At 46.9% G+C, this 22,567-nt stretch overlaps 1 protein-coding gene across 1 annotated transcript in view; it reads right to left on the reverse strand.

Moving 5' to 3' along the window:
* PLPP4 (phospholipid phosphatase 4) overlaps positions 1-17,838 on the reverse strand; it is a 116,037-nt gene extending 98,199 nt beyond the window's left edge. Inside the window, exon 1 of the mRNA XM_080823188.1 lies at positions 17,666-17,838. Coding sequence (XP_080679314.1) covers positions 17,666-17,721 — 56 coding nt within the window. The 5' untranslated portion in view covers positions 17,722-17,838. The remainder of the gene's footprint in view (positions 1-17,665) is intronic.
* Positions 17,839-22,567: the final 4,729 nt, after the last annotated feature.

A 22,567-nucleotide genomic window follows, 5' to 3' on the forward strand; every position in this document is an offset into this window, starting at 1 on the left:
TAGGATTGTTACTACTGTATTTCTATAAAGTCGTAAAGCTGCCTTTCTTTTAAATAATCCTATATTCTGACTATTTGCTAATTTCTATAGAGACCTCTCCAGGTCATCCAAAACAGCGATGTGGAACAATAATCGTTAGACTGTATTTGGCAAAACCGATTTGACAGTGAAAAATGTGGTCACTGAAATTATTAGGCTGTGCTGTTCTCCAGCTACCCCTGCTGAGGTTTTTTGCGAAAATAAAGATACTTTCTGATGTTGAATGATATAATTCTTAATATATTAATGAGGTCATTCTGATTTTAGGCGTGATTTTTCACTTTTTAGACTTTCTTAAAATGAATTAAATGTGCTTATGCTAAAAAAGACCCTCACCTGACACAGAGGAAGCATCCAAAAAGAAAGATGCTATTACTCCCGGACAAGCACTTCTAAGGGCAGCCCCCAAGGCTGGGGAGCCAGGAGCGAGGTCTGGCCGGGGCAACGCTGCTCCCAGACATCCTCACCCCATTTGGTGTCCCATCTCTGAGCACTGCCATTCTTCCCACCCAAACCCCAACTCCACTGTACCCTCCCACCTCCTGGCCAGGCCCCCTGTACCGCCAGTTCCCCAAGCCAGAAGGACTGGCCTTGGTGTGTCCCAATCTCCAAGGTCCCTGATGTCCACTGGTGACATGGCCTGGTGAGGCAGGCGTGTACCATTCCTCATCTCACATTCTCGGGCCTGGCTCTGTATGGGACACAATCAATGGGACACAACCAACGCACATCTGAATCTGCTGGCGTGAAGGATGGAGGTGATTTCTACTGCATCTGAAGTGAAGGGAGTGCAGTCTCCGCCCCCGTGTGACCCACTGCTGCTCCCAGGATAAGGGAACAGGACCAAGGAAAGTGCTGTGTCACCATCCGCAGATACTCCGTCCAAAGTGTAGGTATTCTCAGTGAGACGAGCAGTGCCCTCCAGCTTTCAAAGCTGGACTTCACTAAAAACAAAAAACAAAAACAACAACAAAAAAAAACACCTGCAGGAAAAAAAAAAAAAAACCCACCTCCAGAAACAACAACTCCTGAACTTCAGGTTCATCCCTTGTCCTGATACTTAAGACAAAGTCCACAGGAAACTTCAGGTCACAGAAACCATGAGGAGAGGACAGACTTGAAGGCACGACTCAGTTGTCACCTCACTTGCTCTGGGCCTGTGGACACGTCTCTCCCACGTGTGCCACGGAAGTGTGATAAGTTCACAGAGGGGAACTGTCAGGACTTCCTTTTTTCCAGCTGTCCTGAGATCTAATGGACACTGTGTATGTGTAAGGGGCACAGCATGTTGCTTTGATACACTTACGTACTACAAAATGATTATCGTTCTAGTGTTAATTAACACCTCCATCACGGCACTGAACCATCAGTTCTTTTTTGTGATGAGAAGACTGAAGGTTTACTCTCTTAGCTACCTTCAAATACATAATACAGGACTGTTAATTACAACCACTACGCCGTGCCTGGGGTTTCCAGAACTTACTCATTTGATACCTGGACCATGGTAGGGAAACCGGTGTTGGGCAAAGGACTTCCCGTTGAGCAAGAGCTTGTTTTGATAAAAATCAGCTCTCCTCTCCAGCTTCCCTCCAGAGGCTGTTTAGAAACCCAGCTGCAGGGATGCCTGGATGGTTCAGTCGCTTCAGTGTCTGCTTTTGACTCAGGTCATGATCCCAGGGCCCTGAGATCGAGTCCCGTATCGGGCTCCTTGCTCGGAGGGGAGCCTGCTTCTCCCTCTGCCTGCCGCTCCCCATTGCTTGTGCTCTCTCTGCTTCTCTCTGTCTCTGACAAATAAATAATCTTTTTAAAAGGAAAAAGGAAAAGAAACACAGCTGCATTCAAGGGATCCCGACAGGGTGGGGAATGGACAAGACCGACTGTGCAGAACTGATGCCACAGGAGGAGCAAAGGACGTCAGCCGCCCCAGCAGCCTATGGGGCAGGAGTCAAGAGAGTGAGGTTCTAGGCTCAGCTCTGCTCCTGAACCACAAGGAGGATCTGAGTAAGGCCATCTGGGAGACAATACAGAGGAAGATGGATGAGCAACGGCTAAAGCCCGGTCAGGTCAGACACTGGGTATAATATAATCCACTCAGTGGTGCCTTCTGGTAAAATGTCAATGTTCCATTTTCTCCCCTTCATGTCCGTGACTTCACGGGGGTTGCCGGGGTCATCTCATTATCAGAAAGCCACACTACCAATCCCTTCGCTTCCCCTCTGCACCCAAATCTGCTGTGAATAGTTCCAACTCCTAAAATACTCAATTTAAATTTTTCACAGAAAGCGCTTTCATCTCACTGATTAGCAGTGTGACACTGGGCATGTTCTTTAACCTTTCTAAGCCTTGGTTTTCTCATCCAAAAATAAGAAGAATTGTAAATTTCTATCTCACAGGGTTGTGTGAAAGCGTAAGGACCCCAAAGTGCCATAGCACACTGCTCGGCATACAGTAAGTGCTCAATAAATACTAGTTGTTATCATCATCATCATCTTCATCACCCTCAGAGCCAAACCTCTCCAGCTGGCTACTTTCAGCAAATAGTAAGAGGATCTTCTGTGTCAGGAAAAAAATCAAAGCAAGGCATCTATGTTTCATGTTATTTTTCATGAGTACATGTTCATATTTTTAAAGTTTAACATGGTCTCCTTACATGACTGAAATCTTTTCATTGGTCCACAAAACTCAATTAAAGCACAACACATGGTACGTCTGGGTGGCTCAGTCGTTAGGCGTCTACCTTTGGCTCAGGTCATGATCTCAGGGTCCTGGGATCGAGCCCAGCATCGGGCTCCTTGCTCGGCAAGAAGCCTGCCTCTTCCTCTCCCACTCCCCCTGCTTGTATTCCCTCCTTCACTGTTTCTCTTTCTCTGTCAAATAAATAAATAAAATCTTTACAAAGAAAAAAAAAAGCACAACATATTCAGGAACAAAATATTTCCATCATTAAGTGAAAAGATAAATGTGGGTCTTCTATATGACTCTGTCATCAGCATTTTATATATACATATTCATCCAGGGCTAATAGGTTCAGACAAGATAACACAGAAAAGCAAATTCTGAGCCAAGCCTTGGAAAATACCAGTAGGATTTTAAGTGGGCAAAGAAGAGGCCAGTCGAATGATGACTCAGAAAACCACAAAAATATTCACGGGTAAAAGTAAGAATCAATGAATTTTTTAAAAATATAATTTTATATATTTAAAAACATGAACATTGTATCCAAGAAAAATTTGCAAAATATTTTTAAAAAGACATCCAGCCCAAGATGGCTGATTGAACCCATTCATTTTGTCTCTCTTTCCTCTCAAAAAACACCACTGAAAAGAAAGCAAACCTAAAGAAATCTATAGCTGGTCTGAACAGCCTTAAGGTATAACAATCAGCAAAGCAGAAGAGGGGGAAAAAACTACAGAAAAGAAAAAGCAGATAGAAATAAAATACCAGATAATACAACAAAGGTGAAACCTTCCTGAAAAGGAGTTTAGCCAGAAAAGGGAAACCTGAAATTCTGTGTACAAATTCCCTTTAAATTACTGACTAACTCAGATATTGCAACATGTAAGACAAGACCTCAAAGACCCCATTGGGAAGTAACAGCCACAGTCTAAAAGTGAAGCAGAAATTTCAGCAGCTAGCCAGTCCCAGGAGATAGAGTTTGGACTTGAAGTTTTTCCAAGTTAGACTTTCTACTGAAACCTCAGAAGAGTCAAAGTACAGTAATAAAAAACACATCCCAGAACTAAAGGATGCACTGTAGGATCGAAGGCAAAACCAAGACAGACTTACACAAATATAGCCTGGAACCAAGGTTCTAAGGACGAAGGTGACCTAACAGTAGATCAACTTCCTATAAGGATAAAAATCCAATAATCTTTGGCAGACAGTAATGATCTAGTGTTCCTATGATGCATGATTTAATGTCCAATAGGAAACAAAATAATACTACACATGCGAAGAAGGCAGTAAAATATGACCCACAATCCACAGGAAAAAATATCAGAACCATAGATCACCTTGATATTGGAATTATCAGAAAGGGGCTTTCTATTATAAATACATTAAAAGATTATAGAGAAAGATGAAGAGAATGGATGCATAAGAAGAAAACATCAACCAAAAAACTAACGTTCTAAAAAAGAACCAAATAGAAATTCTGTAACTGAAAAAAATGAACATCGGAAATAAAACATTCATCGCATGGGTGTGGCAGCAGAATAGACAGAGTAGAAAATAAAGAACAGGTGAATGTGAAATTAGCTTAGAAATTAGCTTAGAAATTAGCTTAAACTGAGCCACAGGGAAGAAAGAGATAATAACAACAACAACAACAACAAAGATACAACACAGCATCCAAGACTTGGGGAGTAATAAAAGCTGTCTAACATCTGTATAATTGAAAAAAAAAAACAAAAAGAAAGGAGAAAGAGATCAGGGCAGGAGAAGTATGTGAAAAAGGAATGTCTTATAAATATTTAACTGATGAAAGACATCAAACCATTGCTCTGAGAAAGTCCAGGAACCCAAGCAGGAAATATACAATGAGACCAACCTAGACATATCATAGTCTAACTGCTAAAAACCAAAGATGAAGATAAACTCTTAAAAGCAGCCAACAAGGAAACCACATGACATTCAGGAAAGCAACAATGACCATGACAGGTAACTTCTCATCAGAAATAATGAAATCTACAAGACAATTCCAAAGCCATCTCTAAATCGCTGAAAGAAAACTGTCAACCTAGAATTCTACATCTAACAAAGATATCTTTCAAAATAAAGACAATTCTAACAGAACAAAAGCCAAGAGAACTCATTTCTAGCAAATATGCCCTCCAAGAAAAGCTGAAGGAAGTTCTGCAGGCTGAAGGGATATAATCCTAAAGGAAAAACCAAATCTGAGAGAAGTAATAAAGATCACTGGAAATGGTAAGTATGTGGGTAAATATTTTTATATAATTTCTATAAAAGTATATCAATTAAGACAAATGTTTTATGTGACTTATACATAGAAGTGAATTCTATGACAATGTATCAAAGGCATAAGGAAAGAATTGAAAATATGTTGTCATAAGATTTTTTCATTGTACTTGAAATGATGTAATATTGACTTAATAGTGATAGGTTAAAAAATGTGTATTGTAATTGCAAGAGAAACTGTTAACATTTTTGAAGAGGTGTAGCTAAAAATACAACAAAGAAGTTAAATGGAATATTAACAAATATTAGCCTAAAAGAAAAGCGAAAAAAGGGACAAAAAGCAGATAGGGCAAATAAGAAACAAATAACGAACTGGTAAACTCAACCATATCAATAATTGCATCAAATGTAAGTGGCTTAACCACTCCAATTAAATGACAAAGATGAACCATATTGAATAAAATTAAAAGGTACAACTAAATGCTGCTTATAAGAGGGATACATTAAAAACACAGACAGGTTACAAGTAAAGGGTAAGAAATGTATTCTGTGCAGACATTAATCTCAAGAAATATAATGTAGCTATGCATTAGATAAAGCATACTTCAAGATAAGGAACATGAACACAAAGATGAAAACTTCCTCATACTAAAAGGTTCATCCGAAGGAGATAAAATTTAAGAACACTAATTTGACGTATAGATGTGGGAATTCTGATCTCCAAATCACTAAAAGAAAAAAAGGAGGACAGTGAAGAAAACTTGAACTATTCAGCCAAAAGCAAGAAATCAGGGGAAAAAGAATAAGAGTACCACAAAAAGAAAACAGAATAAGCTGGCAGCAATATGACAAAATATTAGTTATTAGTTATTTCCCCCCAAAATGTAAATGCTCTAACTACCCTAGGTTGAGAGGTAGCATAGCTTCACATTAAAAAGACCAAATTAGGGGCACCTGGTTGGCACAGTGGGCGGAGCATGCCACTGTTGATCTCAGGGTCATGAGTTTGAGGCCCACGTTGAGTGTAGAGACTACTTAACAAAGAAAAGACCAAATTAAGAAGGATGAATTTTTTAAAGTGAGAATATAGAGGATCTGAATAGTACAGTTAACTTGCTTTAATATATTTAGAGCTCTGTAACCACCAAACACAGACTATTATGTTCAAGCTGTATAAATTCACGAAAAAATTGCCCACGTATATGACCACACAGGAAACCAGAACAAATTATAAAACACAGAAATCACACAAGCCACCCTCCCATTTGAAGAACAGGGAACAGAAGGATAGAGATAAAGGAACTTCCAAGTTCACAGAGACAGTAAACAGAAGGTTAGTGCTCATCCATTGTTCATCAGGAGATGAATGGATAAAGCAGATGTGGTATATATGTGATGGAATATAATTTCAGCAATAAAATGCATGAAATCTTGCCATTTGCAATGATGTGAAAAGAACTAAAGGGTATTATGCTAATTGAAATAAGTCAGAGAAAGACAAATATCATATTATTTCACTCATAGGTGCAATTTAAGAAACAAAATAAATGAGCAAAGGAAAGAGAGAGAACAAACTGATGGTCACCAAAGGGAAGATGAGTGGGGGATGTAATCACCTGATGGGGAGTAAGGAGGGCACCAGTCATAATGAGCACCAGGTCATGTATGCAGTTGTTGAATTACTATGTTGTACACCTGAAACCAAACTGTATGATAACTATACTGGAATTAAAATTAAAAATTAAAAAATTAATTGAAAAAAAGAAAAATTGCCAATACCAGAGTGAAAAGATAAAAATGTTTTATAAATATAAAACATTACCAACATCCAGTGTTGGCAAGGATGTCGAAAAACAGAATGTAGGCGTGTATATATCCCTTTGGACTGACAATTTGGCAGTGTCCAACAGAATTTAAAATACACACAGCCTTTGACCAAGAAATTTCATTTGCAAAAGTCTATCACAGCGATATTTTAACAGGTGCGCTACAGAGTGTAAGCACAATCATAACATTGTGTGCTGCAGGAAAAAATGAAAACACCTGCAAATTCCATGAATAGGTTAATATGATGAAACGCTGCACAGCCAGTAAAAAGACTCAAGTAGATCTAAACTAAGTAAAAAATTTCAACTATAGATATAAAATGTGTTTTCAGTTTTTATTCCATTTTTATTTTATTTTATGTGTACTGATATTTTTATTGTATGTATATATTAAATAAAATATGTAATATATACATATACATATGAACTACAGCGAAGCACAACATGAATGAATGTCAGGTACGTGCCAAGCAAAATACTCACACAAAAGAGTACACACTGTTTAAAAGTTTGACTTTAAAAAATGAAAGGAGGGGCATCTGGCTGGCTCAGTCTGTAGATCATAGGGTCATGAGTTTGAGACCCATGTTGAGCCCCATGTTACTTTAAAAAAGTTGTAAAAAAATAAAATAAATCAAAATAAAAAGTCAAGGGAATGGAACTGGCACAGAGGGGAAGCAGGTCTTTACACTTTTTGTATTGTTTCAACTTTCACAACTAGTTTATAATTTAAAGAAAATGTGAAAGTGAGGAGAAACATTCATTGCCAGCACACACATGCACTTTTGTGTAATCCTTCCTAATATTTGTGCAAATCAAACATATTCCCCATAGCTTTGATTCTGAGATTGATTCTCGTATAGTACTTTTTCCTCTCAACGATCACACCATAAAATGTTACCATGTTTCTTCTGATTCTCAAAATTATTATTTTAAATAGCATATAGTATTCTCTTATGTTCATAATTCTTCAAGTATTGACCATTTGAGTTTTAATTTATTTTATTTTTACTTGACAAATAGATTTGCTTTGTATGGACTATAGCAATGAATATCTTCATACATGAGGATTTTTGCATTTTTACATCAGTGCCTCAAGACATTTTTCTAAGAGTTCAAGTCAAAGGGCAGGATACTTTCACAGCTGTCCGTGCAGTGCAACACCGCTCTTCTAAGGGGTTATGTCCATTTACATCCCGCCTGCAGCCCAATAACATCTGCTTCACCAACGTCTTGTACATCTGGATGTTACTCTTTACTTTCTGGTTTTCCTTTCGATATTTCAGTTGCTGTTAAATACAGAAAGGTGGCGGGGTCTCGGGGTCGTGAGATCAAGCCCCATGTCGGGCTCCACGCTCAACACGGAGTCCGCTTGAGATTCTGTCTCTCCCTCTCCCTCTGTCCCTCTGCCCCCCATTCTCGTGGTCGTGTGCTTCCTCTCAAATAAATAAATCTTTTAAAAAATATATAGAAAGGTTGACTTCCAACACATTCCCACTTCAGCTATTTCTAAAGCAATCCCGGAGGACTACCCAGTGCCCTATGGAAGGACAGTCCATTAGCTGCTTTCTCCCCCCACAACAGGAAACTCCTATATTGATTTTTCTGATTGTGTATGAAAGTAATAAATGTTTACTGTAAAATAATGTGGACAATAAACAGTATGAAGAAAAAAGCAAATGTTATACAACCCATCCGCACAAAATAACCACCATTAAGATTTTGTTGTATATCTTTATAGCTCTTTCTCTTACAGATATAAACACAAATTGATTTTATTACACTACCACGTTAAAGTAACATTATGCACACTTACGTAACCTACTTTTTATCACTTAACGACAGTGTATGGGTATCTTCAACAGATAGTTGCCTACCTCCTAATTCCAATGGCGGTGCATTCTTTTGTCCTGGCACAATAAAAACCACGTGCTAATCTATACGCAATGTTATTTTGTCCTTTTCAGATACGTATTTTGCATTTCTATGGAAAGCACAGTTTTAAAGGCGCATTAGTTATTTGTGTACTTGTTAGTTCCCTGTTAGTTCTGCTGCCCATTTTTCACTTAAAGAGCTCTTTTCTTATTGATTCGTGAGAGCTTTTTGTATAGGAGGAGCATTAACTCTTCACTCTATAAATGAGGACAACAATACGGCCTTTTGGGAGGTTGCAAAGATTAAATCATCCAAGGCACATGACAAGTGCCTAGAGCAAAGTGGATATACAGGAAGCGTTAAAGCTTGTCTCCTCTCCTCCCTCTACAGCTGGAGATACAGCTCAATTAAAAGATACCTCCACATATATATGTACTGGCCATGTCTTCTCCTCAATGATTTCTTGGAAGATTATTTAGAACGGTCCCCCGAAACTTCCTAAATCCTAGTTCAAGGCTCAGCTCTCCTCTGGGGCTGACAGCTGCATTCTTCTTCTTATTATCACTTCATCGGGGTATTAGGGTATTTTTTGCATTGACCACCAACTCTACCTCCCCACAGGAAGGAAGATGGAGTAAGGGACGGAGATTGGCTTGAATACTTCCCAGGTGTCAGTTTTGTAGGAGACACCTGTCACACATTGCATTATTTCAACCGTACAGCATCCCGGTGGGCAATACTCTTGTCCCCACTTTACAGATGAGAAGGCTAAGGCTCGTCTTTAGAATCAGCAGTCAGGAAATAATTCCCAAGCCTTCATGTTGAGCCACGCTGCCCACCCGCCTGCCAAGGGGGGACCCAGCCCTTGGCTCCCCCCATGTCATTCACCAGACCCACCACGGACTGCTCGACAGATGGAGAGTAAAGCAGGATACAGACTACATACCTATGTCAGAAGTAGATAAAGAAAGGCCAAATCCTTCGTTAAAAACCTCAAATGAATAACCTAGCCTTTCCACGCCTAGGTATACACCCAACAGAAATTACAAAGTATGTTCACCCAAGAAACAGGCAGTAGCATTATGCTTGCTAACCCAAGCCAACAAACAACCCAAATGCCCATAAACAGTGAAAGAAGAAAGATGTACCGTCATACCAGGAAAGCCTCTACGATGATCAGAATTAACAAGCTACAAGTAAGTGCAACACCGATAAACCTCTAAAACAGACTGAGCGCGACGGTCACACACAAGAGGTCATGCTGTATGATTCTACTTACACGGAGTTCAAAAATGATGCTCAAAGTCACGGTGGTGGCGCCCCGGGGCTGGGGTCGGGGGGGGAGATGGGGCTTGATGGGTAAAGCGTATTCTGGGAAGCCGTGCAATTATAAATCATGCATTTTTTTCCTTGTGTATATTATTTTTAGGTTGAGCTAAATGCAATTTCTCTTTTTGTAGGTCAAGACAGTCAAATATCAGCAATTGCATATGGTTCGAACTAACGCTTGAGTAGAAATGTTTTTAAAACCCACTCGTAAAGGAGAAAGGAAACGTCTAGCACTGACTGGCAGACTGCTACCTTTCTGACAAGCAACTTAGATGCTCCTGCGGCTTCTGACCCTGTTTCTCGTTCCTTCGTCTTCGGTGGAGACAGAAAAACAACTCATCCCTCAGCTCTGCAGGATGGTTTTTCACAGTCATCCTGAAAGCTGGTGATGCAGCCATCCCTGGGCTCAGAGCTGCCTCCTGCTCACCCATCCCGGACATCTCCAAGCCCCTCGATACCTCTGTGCCTTTAGCTGACCAATGAGAACACGCGGACAGGTCTGGTTCTGTGTGAGTCCACCTCCTTGCCACGAACCAGGGCTCCTAATCCATCCACAGAACACCAAGATTATATTTTTTAAGGAAATAACTATGACTAAGATGATTTTCATATTTAAAAACACTATCACAGAAAAATAAACGTAGGGAGCTTTTATGAGCCTTGGGTGGGTCATAAAAGGCATAATCCTTATAACTAATTGAGATAACTTTACCCACAAGTTATGAAACTAAGGCTCTCCTTTTTTGCCGTGCTATAAGCATTTATCTCCCTGTGGCAAAACATCATCAATTCTCAGAATTCTGGGTTCAGCAGACTCACTTTACAGTGGCGAATAATATTTCAAACGGAAGGCTGCTTCATTTATCAGATGACAAGGCAGAAGCCTCCCCAGGGAGGGGAGAGGCACTCGGCACACTCAGCCCAGCACCGACTGGGGGTGGACAGGGTGTCTGATGGAAAAGTCCCTGCGCCGGGCTTCTCACAGAGCCCTGGGTGATGAACACAGACTCGAAAGTAAAGGATAGGAATGCAGCATTTTAACTCCCCATGGCCCAAGGCAATTCTGCTAATACCCCTTCTGATTCAATGTCCTAAAATCACTGTTGTAAATGGCCACCGATTTAAGTGACCGACGCAAGAAAGCACAGTGCTGAGGCCACCCCTTCATTAAACAGCGAGCCAGCCACACTGCTCTATGGTGGTGGTGGGGGGGGGGACAACCCATTGAATGAGCTCATGGCAACTCACATACGTCACTGATGGGGGCTAAAAGGAATCCTTTGAAACATATTTAAACAAGTTTATTATCTTCTAGAGATCCTGCAGTGAATCATTTGAATCTGAGTACCGTTAACTGCCTATAGCATTTCTCTTCAGGGATGTTATGGATTCATCTCAATGAAAGGACAGTGGTCCTAACTACCATTTGCTGAGCACCTGTGACAAGATGAACACGCCTTCATTTAACACTCTCATTCATGGGTACTGAGAGTCACAGGAGTGGGGAGAAGCATCTAATCTTTGTTCTGTGGACTGTCGGCACTTAGAGCATCTTATCTACTAACATCCAGTGACGTTGAGTGTGGTTCCCATTTCCCACATGAAGAAGTTTTAGGCAATTTGCTAATCACTGGGCACAGCCAAACTCCAAACATAGACCTGCCTAGCTCCAAAGTCCGTGGGCTTCCCTCATCCCACTTTGCCTCAGTGACTCTTTGTTTCTAGGCAGCAAGCAAAACTGTTCCGGGTGTATTAGCCAGACGGAACAGACTTGTTTTCCAGTAGCTAATCCATCCCCCATATCATTGTTAACACGAAGTTTCCTTCTGTCCCACAAAGCCCACGGCCAAGGGCATGGCTCTCCAGGGCAGCTGTCCCACAGCTCGCATGCTGCCGCTCTGTCATCACAACATAGAGCTCCATGCTAGCCACCGTCAGAGAGGGACAATGACAGGCCACTCCAGGATTTACGCTGCCTCGATGTGCCACACGGCTCCACCCTACGGCAGGGGTTTGGGAAACGTAGTCTCCTGTGTGGCCAGAAAGGAGGAAAGAACCAGAGGAGACCCTCCTACCACGAGAGGGTGTAGACTGCATGTTCGGAGTTCCCATATGTGATGCACAGAAGGAGCTGCTGTTAAAAATGCAGATTCCCAGGACGCCATCCCCAAATGCTGATTCAGTTAAGTAGGAACCGAGCCCCAGGCAATTCTGACGCAGGTGGTCAGCAAACCACCCCTGGGGAGGCCTTGTCGTGCCCTGAGGCTGATCGCTCGGAGGGCTGGATGACCGCCAGAAATCACGTGCAATCCGGTGGGCACTCAGGAGGCACCAACCACGTTCGTGCCAAGGAAGGTCTGGCTAGGAGTACAAAGAAAACAACGAAGATAACAATAGAGTCCCAGCCCCCACCGTCCAGCAGTCAGCAGTCTGGAGCCAGACATGGAGGCGGCTGACCACAACCCAAGGCAGAAGAAAACACTGGCCCCCAGTGGGGCACAGCGGCAGCGGCGGAGCTGGGTACTGTCACACAAGCAAACAGCCTCTGTACCGAAGGGAGCTATCGCTTTCCATCCTGGGCAAGCATCTGAGCACGAGACTTGTTCGTTTCAAACCTCCCTGGGCTCCCCAGTTACTGCTTCTAAGGGAATGTCCATGCCTCCTGTCAGGGCACCCACATTCTCATCCCAGACTCACCTCCTGCCACTCTTACCAGCCACCTCCAAACCCACATTCTGTGCTGAGGCCACACCTAGGGACCTGATCCCCACCCGAAATACGCCTCTAAACCCTGCAGCCTTGGCTCCCGGACACTCTATCCACAGGCATGTCCTCGGGCCAGGCCCTCCACACCTGCCACTCGATGCTCCAGACTCGGGTGGGATGCCAGCTCGGGGCAGCCTTCCTGGGCCCCTGCCTCCTCCTTCCCTCCCTCCCGGGATTCATTACTCCCTCCCTCTCAATAAACTGAGCACTTTGTCCAACTACCACAACCGCCCCCGGCCTACAGCCCCAGACGGGATGCTGAGGGGTAGTAATGAAAGTGTGTTCCCTTCTGCCAATACTCCAAAAACCTACCTGACAGCCAGTGCCCTCAAGCAAACCGCCCAGATCAGCGGAAGTGCCAGGTTTCCCTGGGTCTGTTCGAATCCTACCAACCGAAGTGAGCCAACAAAGGGGAAGAAAATAACCAGCACAATGCCCGCCCCCAGAAAAATGTCTGAAGGCAAAACTTTCAAAGCCGGTGATTACACGGGGGAAAATTACAAACAGCGGCCCTCTGTGTGCTCACCCGACCAACCTGTGAGCTCTGGGGAGGCCCCCTGCCCCCGGTCTTCCTTCTCCAAATATCCCCAGCACCCGGCACAGGCTCCCAGCCCACGAAGGGCTCCAAGAAGGATGCAGGACTGATCTGAGTTGAGGCAAACGCCGTTCATTACCTGAGCAACCCAGTGTCCCAAGCAGCCCCACAGCTCCGAGAGGGACATCCCAGCCAGGGGGCCACCCGGAGCCCCAGAGAGGAGAGAGAGGAAGAGGGAGGGACTGAGGACCGCAGGGAACACAGATTCACGGGTGAAAGAGGTAGCCCACCTCCTCCGTCAGCATTTCTGATGCAGCATTTCTCATGTTTCCAGAGCCCATTCTGCAGTGCTAGAAACAAAGAGTTTTCCGGACAAGGGCCAACAGGTACACAAGCCTACTGGCCGCCGGTTCTAAATCCTACCATTTAGGTTCTGACCTGCAATCTTCTCTCCACATCTCACCCTCTGGGCTCCAGAGACCTAAGGAAGACCCTTCAAAATCTGTAACGTGTCCTAATTCCATCTCTTAGGGAACGGGAACCTTAACCACCACCGCCCCCCCTTTGAAATGTCGCCCTGAGACTCCAATGTGAGAACCAGAGTGACAGCCCTTTCCACACATCATTCCAGGCCATTCATTTGCTTCTCCAGAGACAACGGGTCATAGACGGGGACGGCTTCTAGAATGCGGTCGCCTTTGCTCTAGTCCCGGAAGCCTGGTGCTGGACCCATTCTGTAAGAGCGGCCGGCAGCCCGGGGACACGGGGCCGACCGCCTGCTCAGACCCAGACGACACCTCCCGCCAGCTGAGTCTCTTCAGGCAAGCTCCCTACCCTTTGTAACCGCTGGTTTACCTGTAAAGTGGGGAGAACATCTCAAGCAAGACGAGACCGGAGAAATCCCACAGAACACCTTTTGCACAATAAACCCGAGTGCCCCTCACTGGCTGTTATTTTTTCCGGAGCAGTATAGTGAGGTGACCGAGTGTCCCGATGACACAGAAGGAGCACCTCGATTTAGATCTCAGAGCTGCCCTTCTTAGCTCTGTGACCGGGGCGGTCCCTCAATCTGTCTGTGCTTCAACCTCTGCATGCGTGAGCACAGCTGCCAATGTACCCTTCCATCAGGCATGTACAAGGCTTCAGTGGTACGTGTGACTGTCTTCATGACCACCTGGCACATCATAAGTCTTCAACAAACAGCACTTACATGCCAGCGAGGGCAGTGAGGGGGAGGTAATATACTCTAGTCCTATGGCACCTGCCTGGGGGCTGTTGGCTGACCACCTTGGATCCACACTGTGCTGGCTCAGCAAGGTCTGGGGCCGGCTTCGCACGTCCACCAAAGCTCACAGGATCTCTGCTGGAGTCCTGGGTGGCAGCAGGACAGAGATAGCCCACTGGCGCTCCTGCTCTCTGCTCCACCCACGGTCCACAAGAAAGAGCAAAGGGGCCTCCACGCCAGCTAAATGCAGCCTCAAAGCTACATGTTATACTTTGATTTTTCCTAAACACTGTTAACCAATTTATTTCCTGTTAGGTTAAGCTTTATGTGCCAGCCCTGCTTTGCATTACCCGTTCCTAGTTTTCTTCCAGTGGCATGAATTTCTTAGGCAGGGCTGCCCAAAAGGCAGTGCGTACCTCTTGGATGATCTATGGGGGTTTCCTGGAGAGCATTCTCTTGGGACCCTGAATCACTGAACCTCAGCACTAAACCTGGTCTAGAGACAGAGAACTGGTTCCCTAAGGAGAAAGAAAAAGCATATAGCCATATAACATATAACCTACAACCCAAGGGTCCAAAGCTGCATTTCATTAGTGCTAACTTCGAACTCCTAGGAGCAGGTGGGCATCAGCTGGTGGGATCCTGCTCTCACACAGAGCAAATATAATCCAAGAACAAGTGCGTGCACAGGTGATATTCCCCAGAGGCACAAGTTGGCAGAGAAGCAAGGTATCTTCCCCCCAAAAAGATGATTCTCTTATCCTGAGAAATAGGAGACCTACACCAAGCAGGAGCAGATAATGAATTTCTCAGCAGCAGTGAAAGTAGATGCAGCTTGCCCAGAAATTTCTCAACCTACTCAGGTGAGGGCCTGCTACCGAGATCACCACCTTCACGAGCAGAGTTGGGGACAAACCTCGGAATCTTGCCATCAGACCACCACTGGCAAAAGGAAGACTAAAACTTCCTCCAAAAGTCAGCCTCTGTCATCTCACCGGAGCTTATCTAAGAAAACAAAGGGTCATCTGTATCTGTGAGCACCCAGTCTGTCCTTCCAATGGTGGCTATCTGCTTGATGATAACAGCATCTAAACATCCAAGATTCCCACCCACCCAGGGATCCTTCCAGTGATACCAAAGCTGGTCTTTGCAGGTCAAAGAGCTACACGTTGGACACACTGTTAATATGTCCAATTGATATGAAATCAGGGAATCATCCAAAAACACCATCAATGACCAAGTGTTTCCCTTGGGTGAGAGCAGATCCCCTATTAATTAATAAAAGGGGAAGTTTGGAAAAAAGAATATAAACCGCCTGATTTTTACATAACATTCTTTGAGGAAGCAAAAAGCACGTAAAACAATAATTATCACATCTTCAAATCCACGGCACAGACCGTCATCTATTTGTAAACAGCTCATGAATGTTTTGGGGAATATGTGAAGGGAAATCTGTAAACAATATAAATATTTGCACACCGTCGGGTCCTTTTTTTAATCTGACAATTCCCGGCAACAATCAAACCAGGCAACCTACAAGCCTACCTCACTTTATTTCAGCATCACTCACACACACACTCCCCAAATAAATGCTAAATCCTACCGTGTACTGAACACTGTTTTATCATTTCCATCACATAATAATTCAATGGGATTTAGCCTAGCTGCCAACTGGAAACTGTCCCCATCTGATCACACGCTATCACTAGTTATAATGTCTATTCCAAAGGTAGAAAAATAGAGGAGGAGAAGGGAAAAGTGTTTTTTGTTTTGTTTTGTTGTTTTCCCAACTGCATCAAAACCCAACTGAAATTCTCAGTCCTTTTTCCCACTGAATAACAGCAGTGTTTGGTCAGAAGCTGGGAGAGGGGGTTTGTCCGCATCTGGGGGAACTCACCATCCTTTATGATGCTGTGAATAAATACTCTGGAGGAATCTGATCCCTAGGAAAGAAAAACATGCAAGAAAGGGTCTTTCTTTTCATGTATATACCCTGGGCTGCAGGAACAGAAGTCAACTCACAGTCTCCCACCTGCCATCAATGACTCCAGATTGGGGCAGGAATCCAGAGAGGGGCCTCCTGTTTGGAACGGCTGCCTGGGCTTTTCAAAAGAAGCGAGCAAGTCCAGAAAGTTCATGCAACTTTAATATTTACAGCGTTGTCAGAAAACAACCACGGGCAGATGGGAAGAGAGAGCCTGACCAGCTAATGGAGGGTCAAGTGCAGGTGCGGCGCCTCTGTCACAAGAGATCAAAGGGGCTGTGGAGTGGGTCTGAGCTGAGAGGTGTGTTTAGGGTTTGCAGCTGAAAGGCAGAGACACGACCGCTCCCAGCCGCTTGGGCCCGGGAGGCCAGTGGGTAGCGGGTCCCTGGGGCGCCCGGGGGTTCAGACATCTCTGAAAGAGCCTGTGCCAGGGCCCCCTCCTCTTTCCAAGATCGCTATTTCCAGGTACCAGCCGCTCGGAGACAGGAGGGGCATTTCGCTGCTGTCCCCAAGAGCCCCCGCCCGCACCCTAAGCGGACAAGGGCTCCGCACTGAGCTCAGGGCGTAGGGAGCCCGTAGCTCCGGCTGCGGCCCCCGACTTCCGGAGCCCCCGCAGCAACAGTTTTCCAGCCGGAGAACTACCGCAAACGTCTCCTTGGAAAACGCTCACCTGAACCCTGGGGCATCGAAGCCAGGCACAGGTTAGGAGATGGAGCCCAGCCCTGGGCACGGCGAGGGGCTCTACAGAAGGGCCAGGAGGAAGGACTGCAAACGTCGGGCTCAGAAGATCGCACCCAAGGAGAAACTTCCCGAGGGCGCGAGCGGGGTTGCGCGCCCGCTTCCGGGGGAGCAGCCCCGATTCCCCGGGCAGCTGGTGCGCAGCCCGCGACAGGCGCCGGCGAGGGGACCGAGCGGCGGCCGGTCCCACTCCCTGGCGCGGTGGGGGTGGCGGGAGCGAGTCTTAGTCCGGCTTACGCGGGTCCCTCCGCGGCCCGGATCCCAGAAAGGCGATCATGAGGGTCCCGTAGGACACATCCCCGGCACTGGGCGGGGAGGACCCCTCGAATCCAGGCCCCGAGGGGACGCGGTGGCGCAAACAAAGTTGGGGCGCAGAGATGCTCGGTCCGTGGGTCCCCGCGCCCGCGCGCCCGCGGCGCGCCACTACTTACACGAAGACCCCGAAGAGCAGGGCTCGGACCCCGATCTCGATGGCCAGCTCCCGCATGGTGCGGCCGGAGCAGCTCCCGGGGCTACGGCGGCGGTGGTGCTCTCGGCGGCTCTCGCAGCTCGACCGGCGCAGGCTCGCCAGACCCGGGGCGGCGAGGGAGGCGCGCTCCAGGCCGCGGGCGGGGGCGGGAGGCGGGAGGCGGGCGCCGGGCGGGGGCGGGCGGGCGCTGGGGAGGGCTCAGCCCAAACCGCCAGCCGCCGCGGGCCCCGGGGCTCGCGGACGCCGCGTCCGCCGCTCCCAGCCCCGCAGCCCGGCGCCGAGCTGGGGGCGCCCTGGGGACTCCCCGCGCCCTGGCGCCGTGCGCCCGCGGCCCCGGGATGGGAGGGGAAGCCCGGGGAAGCCCCGCCGCCGCCGCGGCTGCCGCCGCCTCCCCTGCGCGCTCCCCGGCTCCCCCGCCAGTGGGCGGCCCCTGCACTCGGCTCCCGGGGCAGCGCGCTCGCTGGGTCCCCGCCTGCGGCTGCTCTGCGGCTCCAGGCTCGGCTTCCGACTCCCGCTCTCCGGCCCCGGGCTCCCGGCTACCGCCCGCACGTGGGCAGATGGCAGAGGCGCGCTGGGGGACTCCGGCCCAGGAAGCCCCGGCACCCTGCTGAACAGAGCTCCCTCCCTCCCGCTTTTTGCTCTCCCTAGTCCTTTCCGACCTGAAATTCTTTGTTTTTCCCCCTTCCCTAGGAAGTTCCCCTGAGAAGACTCGCAGCTTCGTTTTGCCCTCAGAACCGCCAGCCAGGCTCCACGCCCTGGCACACGGACTGGGGACAAAGGTGAGCCTGGCTCCACGCCAAGCCACCAGCACCAGGCAGCCCCTGGGACGAGTTCTTCCGACCCCCACCCTCAGCATCTTTGGGCAGCTGTGCTGTGAAAATCAAAAAAAAAAAAAAAAGAGAGAGAGAGAGAGAGAGAGACTGGCACAATCGCTGCCCACGACAGGCCATCCGGGTCGCTGGTCGCCAACACAGCATTCAGTCCTGAGCACCTGAGGCAGCTGAGGCTGCAGGTTAGACTAGGAGCGTCATCCTTGGGGTTCATAGTCAAAGGCCAGACCATCACCTGGCTGGTGGCCTGGGGGTCACTGCCTCAAACCAGAGCCCAGAGGAATTTGGCTTTGTTTTCCCATCACCTGTCATGATTATGTGTATTTCCTTAGGTTTACTAATTTAAACCAAATAGACATTCAAGATGCAAAGTTCAAACTAACCATTAATTTGTCCCTGGGGAGACCAGATCTCATGGGTTTTAGGAGAGACCCAGCCAGGACTTTGTGAGCAGGAGAAATGGATTAGAGGGTAGTCCCTGGGAATGAGGAGCCATATCTCAGTCTTGGACGAAAGGGGGAGTAGGTAGGGAGAAAGAAGACCTTCCAAGGAGGGTTCTTGCACCAGCAAAGGACAGACAGACCCTACTTCCAAGGGGATGACAGACCCAAGTACCTAAGCCCAGACATCTCGGGGTCTAGGGACAGAGAAGCAGGCAGAGAAAGAGCAATCTCAGCTCTGTGTGGAGGGGTCTTCATATCAAGACCACAGGCAGGAACTGTGTCTGATTTGCCCATCGATGTATACCCAAGGCCTGGCACACTGCTCTTGGTGAGTCTTCAGTGAATAAATGAATGAATGTACTATATGCCCAATCTGAGGTGTCAGGTCTAGGGGGAGTGAGAAGAACTTGGAGGGAGGAAGTGCGGTCCTGTCTCCTCTGTGTCTTGGACCCTGCAACATCCTGGACACAACTGGAATCCCACCAGTTGGCAAAATGGTGTAGGAGATGCCCTAGTCAACCCAGTAAACTCTGATGACCCAGAACTGAGACTGGCAGGTGGCCGTATTCCAGGAGAGGTTACTAACAAGAGTCCATGTTATCAAACATCAGCCAAGTGCAGCTGGTACAATGCTGAGTGCTAGGTGCTAAGAATCATAATCCCTATCCTTCCTCAAGATTGGGAGCCAAGGAGTCATGAAAAAATGCCAAGGAACTATGCAAAGCAGTATTACTAAGTACAAAGTAGTGCTTCAGAAAACTGGATCACTCAGAGGTCAAAAGCTAAGAGTCATTCCTTTGGTCTGAGACGGTCAAGGACCTAGCCTTGTAGAGGACAGTTGGTTCTTGTAAGCAGAGTAGGAAAATACTAAAAGAGGAGATCCTGGGTGAGGGCAAGAGTGTAGTTACAGAAGGTTGGAAGGGGTTTGGAGGGTATAGTCAGTCCCCCTCCCTGGCAGAGCAGAGGCACAAAGCGAGGGTAGGCTCATGGTGCAGAGTTAGTGGTAGTATGCTGCTCACCAGAGTCCGTCACCAAGATCACAGAATTAGAATCATTGTGCCGCGTTCTGTTTATCATTTGTGTTTGTATTTGAGACACCTACAGAGGAAGTTTGAAAGGGCAAGTGATCTCACTGCTGTAGTCATTAAGAAGTGACTTTGAGGGCGCCTGGGTGGCTCAGTGGGTTAAGCCTCTGCCTTCCGCTCGGGTCATGATCTCAGGGTCCTGGGATCGAGTCCCGCATCAGGCTCTCTGCTCAGCAGGGAGCCTGCTTCCCTCTTTCTCTCTCTCTGCCTGCCTCTCTGCCTACTTGTGATCTCTCTCTGTCAAATAAACAAATAAAATCTTAAAAAAAAAAAAAAAAGATGTGACTTTGAAACACATACATCTAAAGAAGTGGGCAGTTCAACCTCCCATCTGATGCCTGACTCTTTTCTATTGGTTCTTCCCACCTGTCTGCTCCAGCCGCACTGTACTGGCTTCCATCTCAGGTTCCTGGGTAGTTGGTAGTTGCAAGTGGGCTGCAAGAATCCCAGCGTTACATGCTCTCAGGATCAAATCTGGTGGGAACGACCTTGACCTTGACCCCAGGGCTCCCAGCAAAAGTGTCGCTGATGGTCATTGGCACTGCCCCACATGAACCAAAGACGGTGGCCAGCGAATCATGATGGAGGGATGGTCTCAAGCCTGGGTCACAGGCTCGATCCCAAAGCTGGGAGTGGAAACTTCACACTAAGCCCCTGAGCTGGAATGGAAAATTGGGCAACAAGCAGGGACTGATACTTTGGAGTAGGGAAATTGATGTGGAGCAAAGGAACGAAGGCCAGCACGTTCCCCTCCATGCCAGACACAGGCGGACTGAGGACCGCTCACACGCCCCATGAGTTCCCGTCTAAGCCCAGGATCTTGCACCAGTGAATAAGTTATCCTGGGAGCACCTGCCTTTGTCAATACAGATTTGCAGGACTGCCTTTCATCAAAGCCCTGATGCCACCTGAGGCTTGTCCTCTGCCACCCAGTCTCTTCCTCCCCTCCTTCTGCACTCCCATCAGCAACTCTGTCTTCTGCCCCAAGGATCTCCTTTTTCATTTACCAAAGCTGGCCTCAAGGGAAAGCTCTAGCCTTCTTCATTATATAAGCCGGGATCCATAGACATTGTGGGCTCTCCCTCGTGGAAGAATTTATAATTTAAGGAAGGTCAGGCAGGTTCTCTCTCCAGTGAAAGGGGACTGAAGATGACATTCTTGGTGTCCCACGTCCCACAGAGCAGGCAGCCACTTCCATGGGTTTGGAGGTGGTTGGCTCCAGCAGCCATAGAGCTGTGGGTACGTGCCAAATCCTAGAGGTCTCCAGAAGTGCCATGTTGTACCCCAGCAGATAAATGAACTGACAAGGGAGAGAAGAAATGAAAGCAAGTCAGATAAAGCAATCCAGCCAAAGCAGCCGGGTGCCCGGCTTAGCAGCTCCTGCTGGGTCTTCCTAAGACTCCCGTGGAATGGGATGCACCCTGCGGGGAAGGACTCATGGATCAGAGCTTCTAGCACTCTCAGAGACTCGAGCGGTCTTAGAGTCTCACTCGAGCATAAGAAATAACATGAACATGTCCATCCCTCGCCTAGGCATAGTGAGGACCATAGCTGCCATGCCTGAGGCTGATCTTTGAAAAATCACATCAGGATGTAAACACTCAGATGAACACTGCTTCCGCCCCCACCCCCCACCCCCCAATGCTTTTGTGACCACACACATTTCCAAAGTGCCACTCTGGGGAAACCTCTCATATTTTATATTGAGCTTCTGAGCATGTCAAGAAAGTCCCCGTCATCCCTCCATAATCCTGCTTCCGCTCTTGGATATTTGCTTAATCCTCAAACGGTCTCGTGCAGTACGATGATCCCATATTGGCCAGACTCAGCTATTTCCAAAAACCAAAGCCACCTTTCGAGAACACAACTTTGCGACAATGTCGTATAACCTCATTTCCATAAGTTACACTTTGTATCTCAATGACAGCTACCTAACTGCTCTAAGAGTGTGACATGGCTCGGGCAGCCAGCACGGTGACCCTCAGCTTTGGAGACCCACAGATCTGGGCTTTCCATTGTGGCTGCCTGGTACAGACTTGCTGACGTGCCTAAAACACCAAGGAGCCAAGAGCAATTTCAGGAGAGGTAATCAAGTTCAACCTGGTCCATGAATGTCTTCCTTAATAGTTACTAAGTATCTGTCTTCTTGAACACCTCCAGGGACGTAGAACTCACTCACCACTCATTCCATTTCTGGAGAGATCTGGTATTGTTTGTTGGAGGAGAAACAGCCTATATCCATAGGTCCAAATGGTGGTTTATGGACCACGTGGAGTGAATTTAACGCCTATTTCTTTACGTTACAACAGCGCTTTAATTATTCTACAACTGGAAAGAGAGATGGAGACCCGGAGATGGGGTGGGGTGAGGGAGAGGAGAGACAGAGAAAGGTAGAGAGAGACAGAGAAGCTTCTCTTTTCCAAACTAAATATTCTCAGTTCCTTCACCTTTTCAAGTCGTAATATTTATAAGACCTTTGAGGATTTAGCTCTATAGATTCAACATT

This window comes from Martes martes (assembly GCF_963455335.1).
Source record: "Martes martes genome assembly, chromosome: 14".
NCBI classification, from domain to species: domain Eukaryota; kingdom Metazoa; phylum Chordata; class Mammalia; order Carnivora; family Mustelidae; genus Martes; species Martes martes.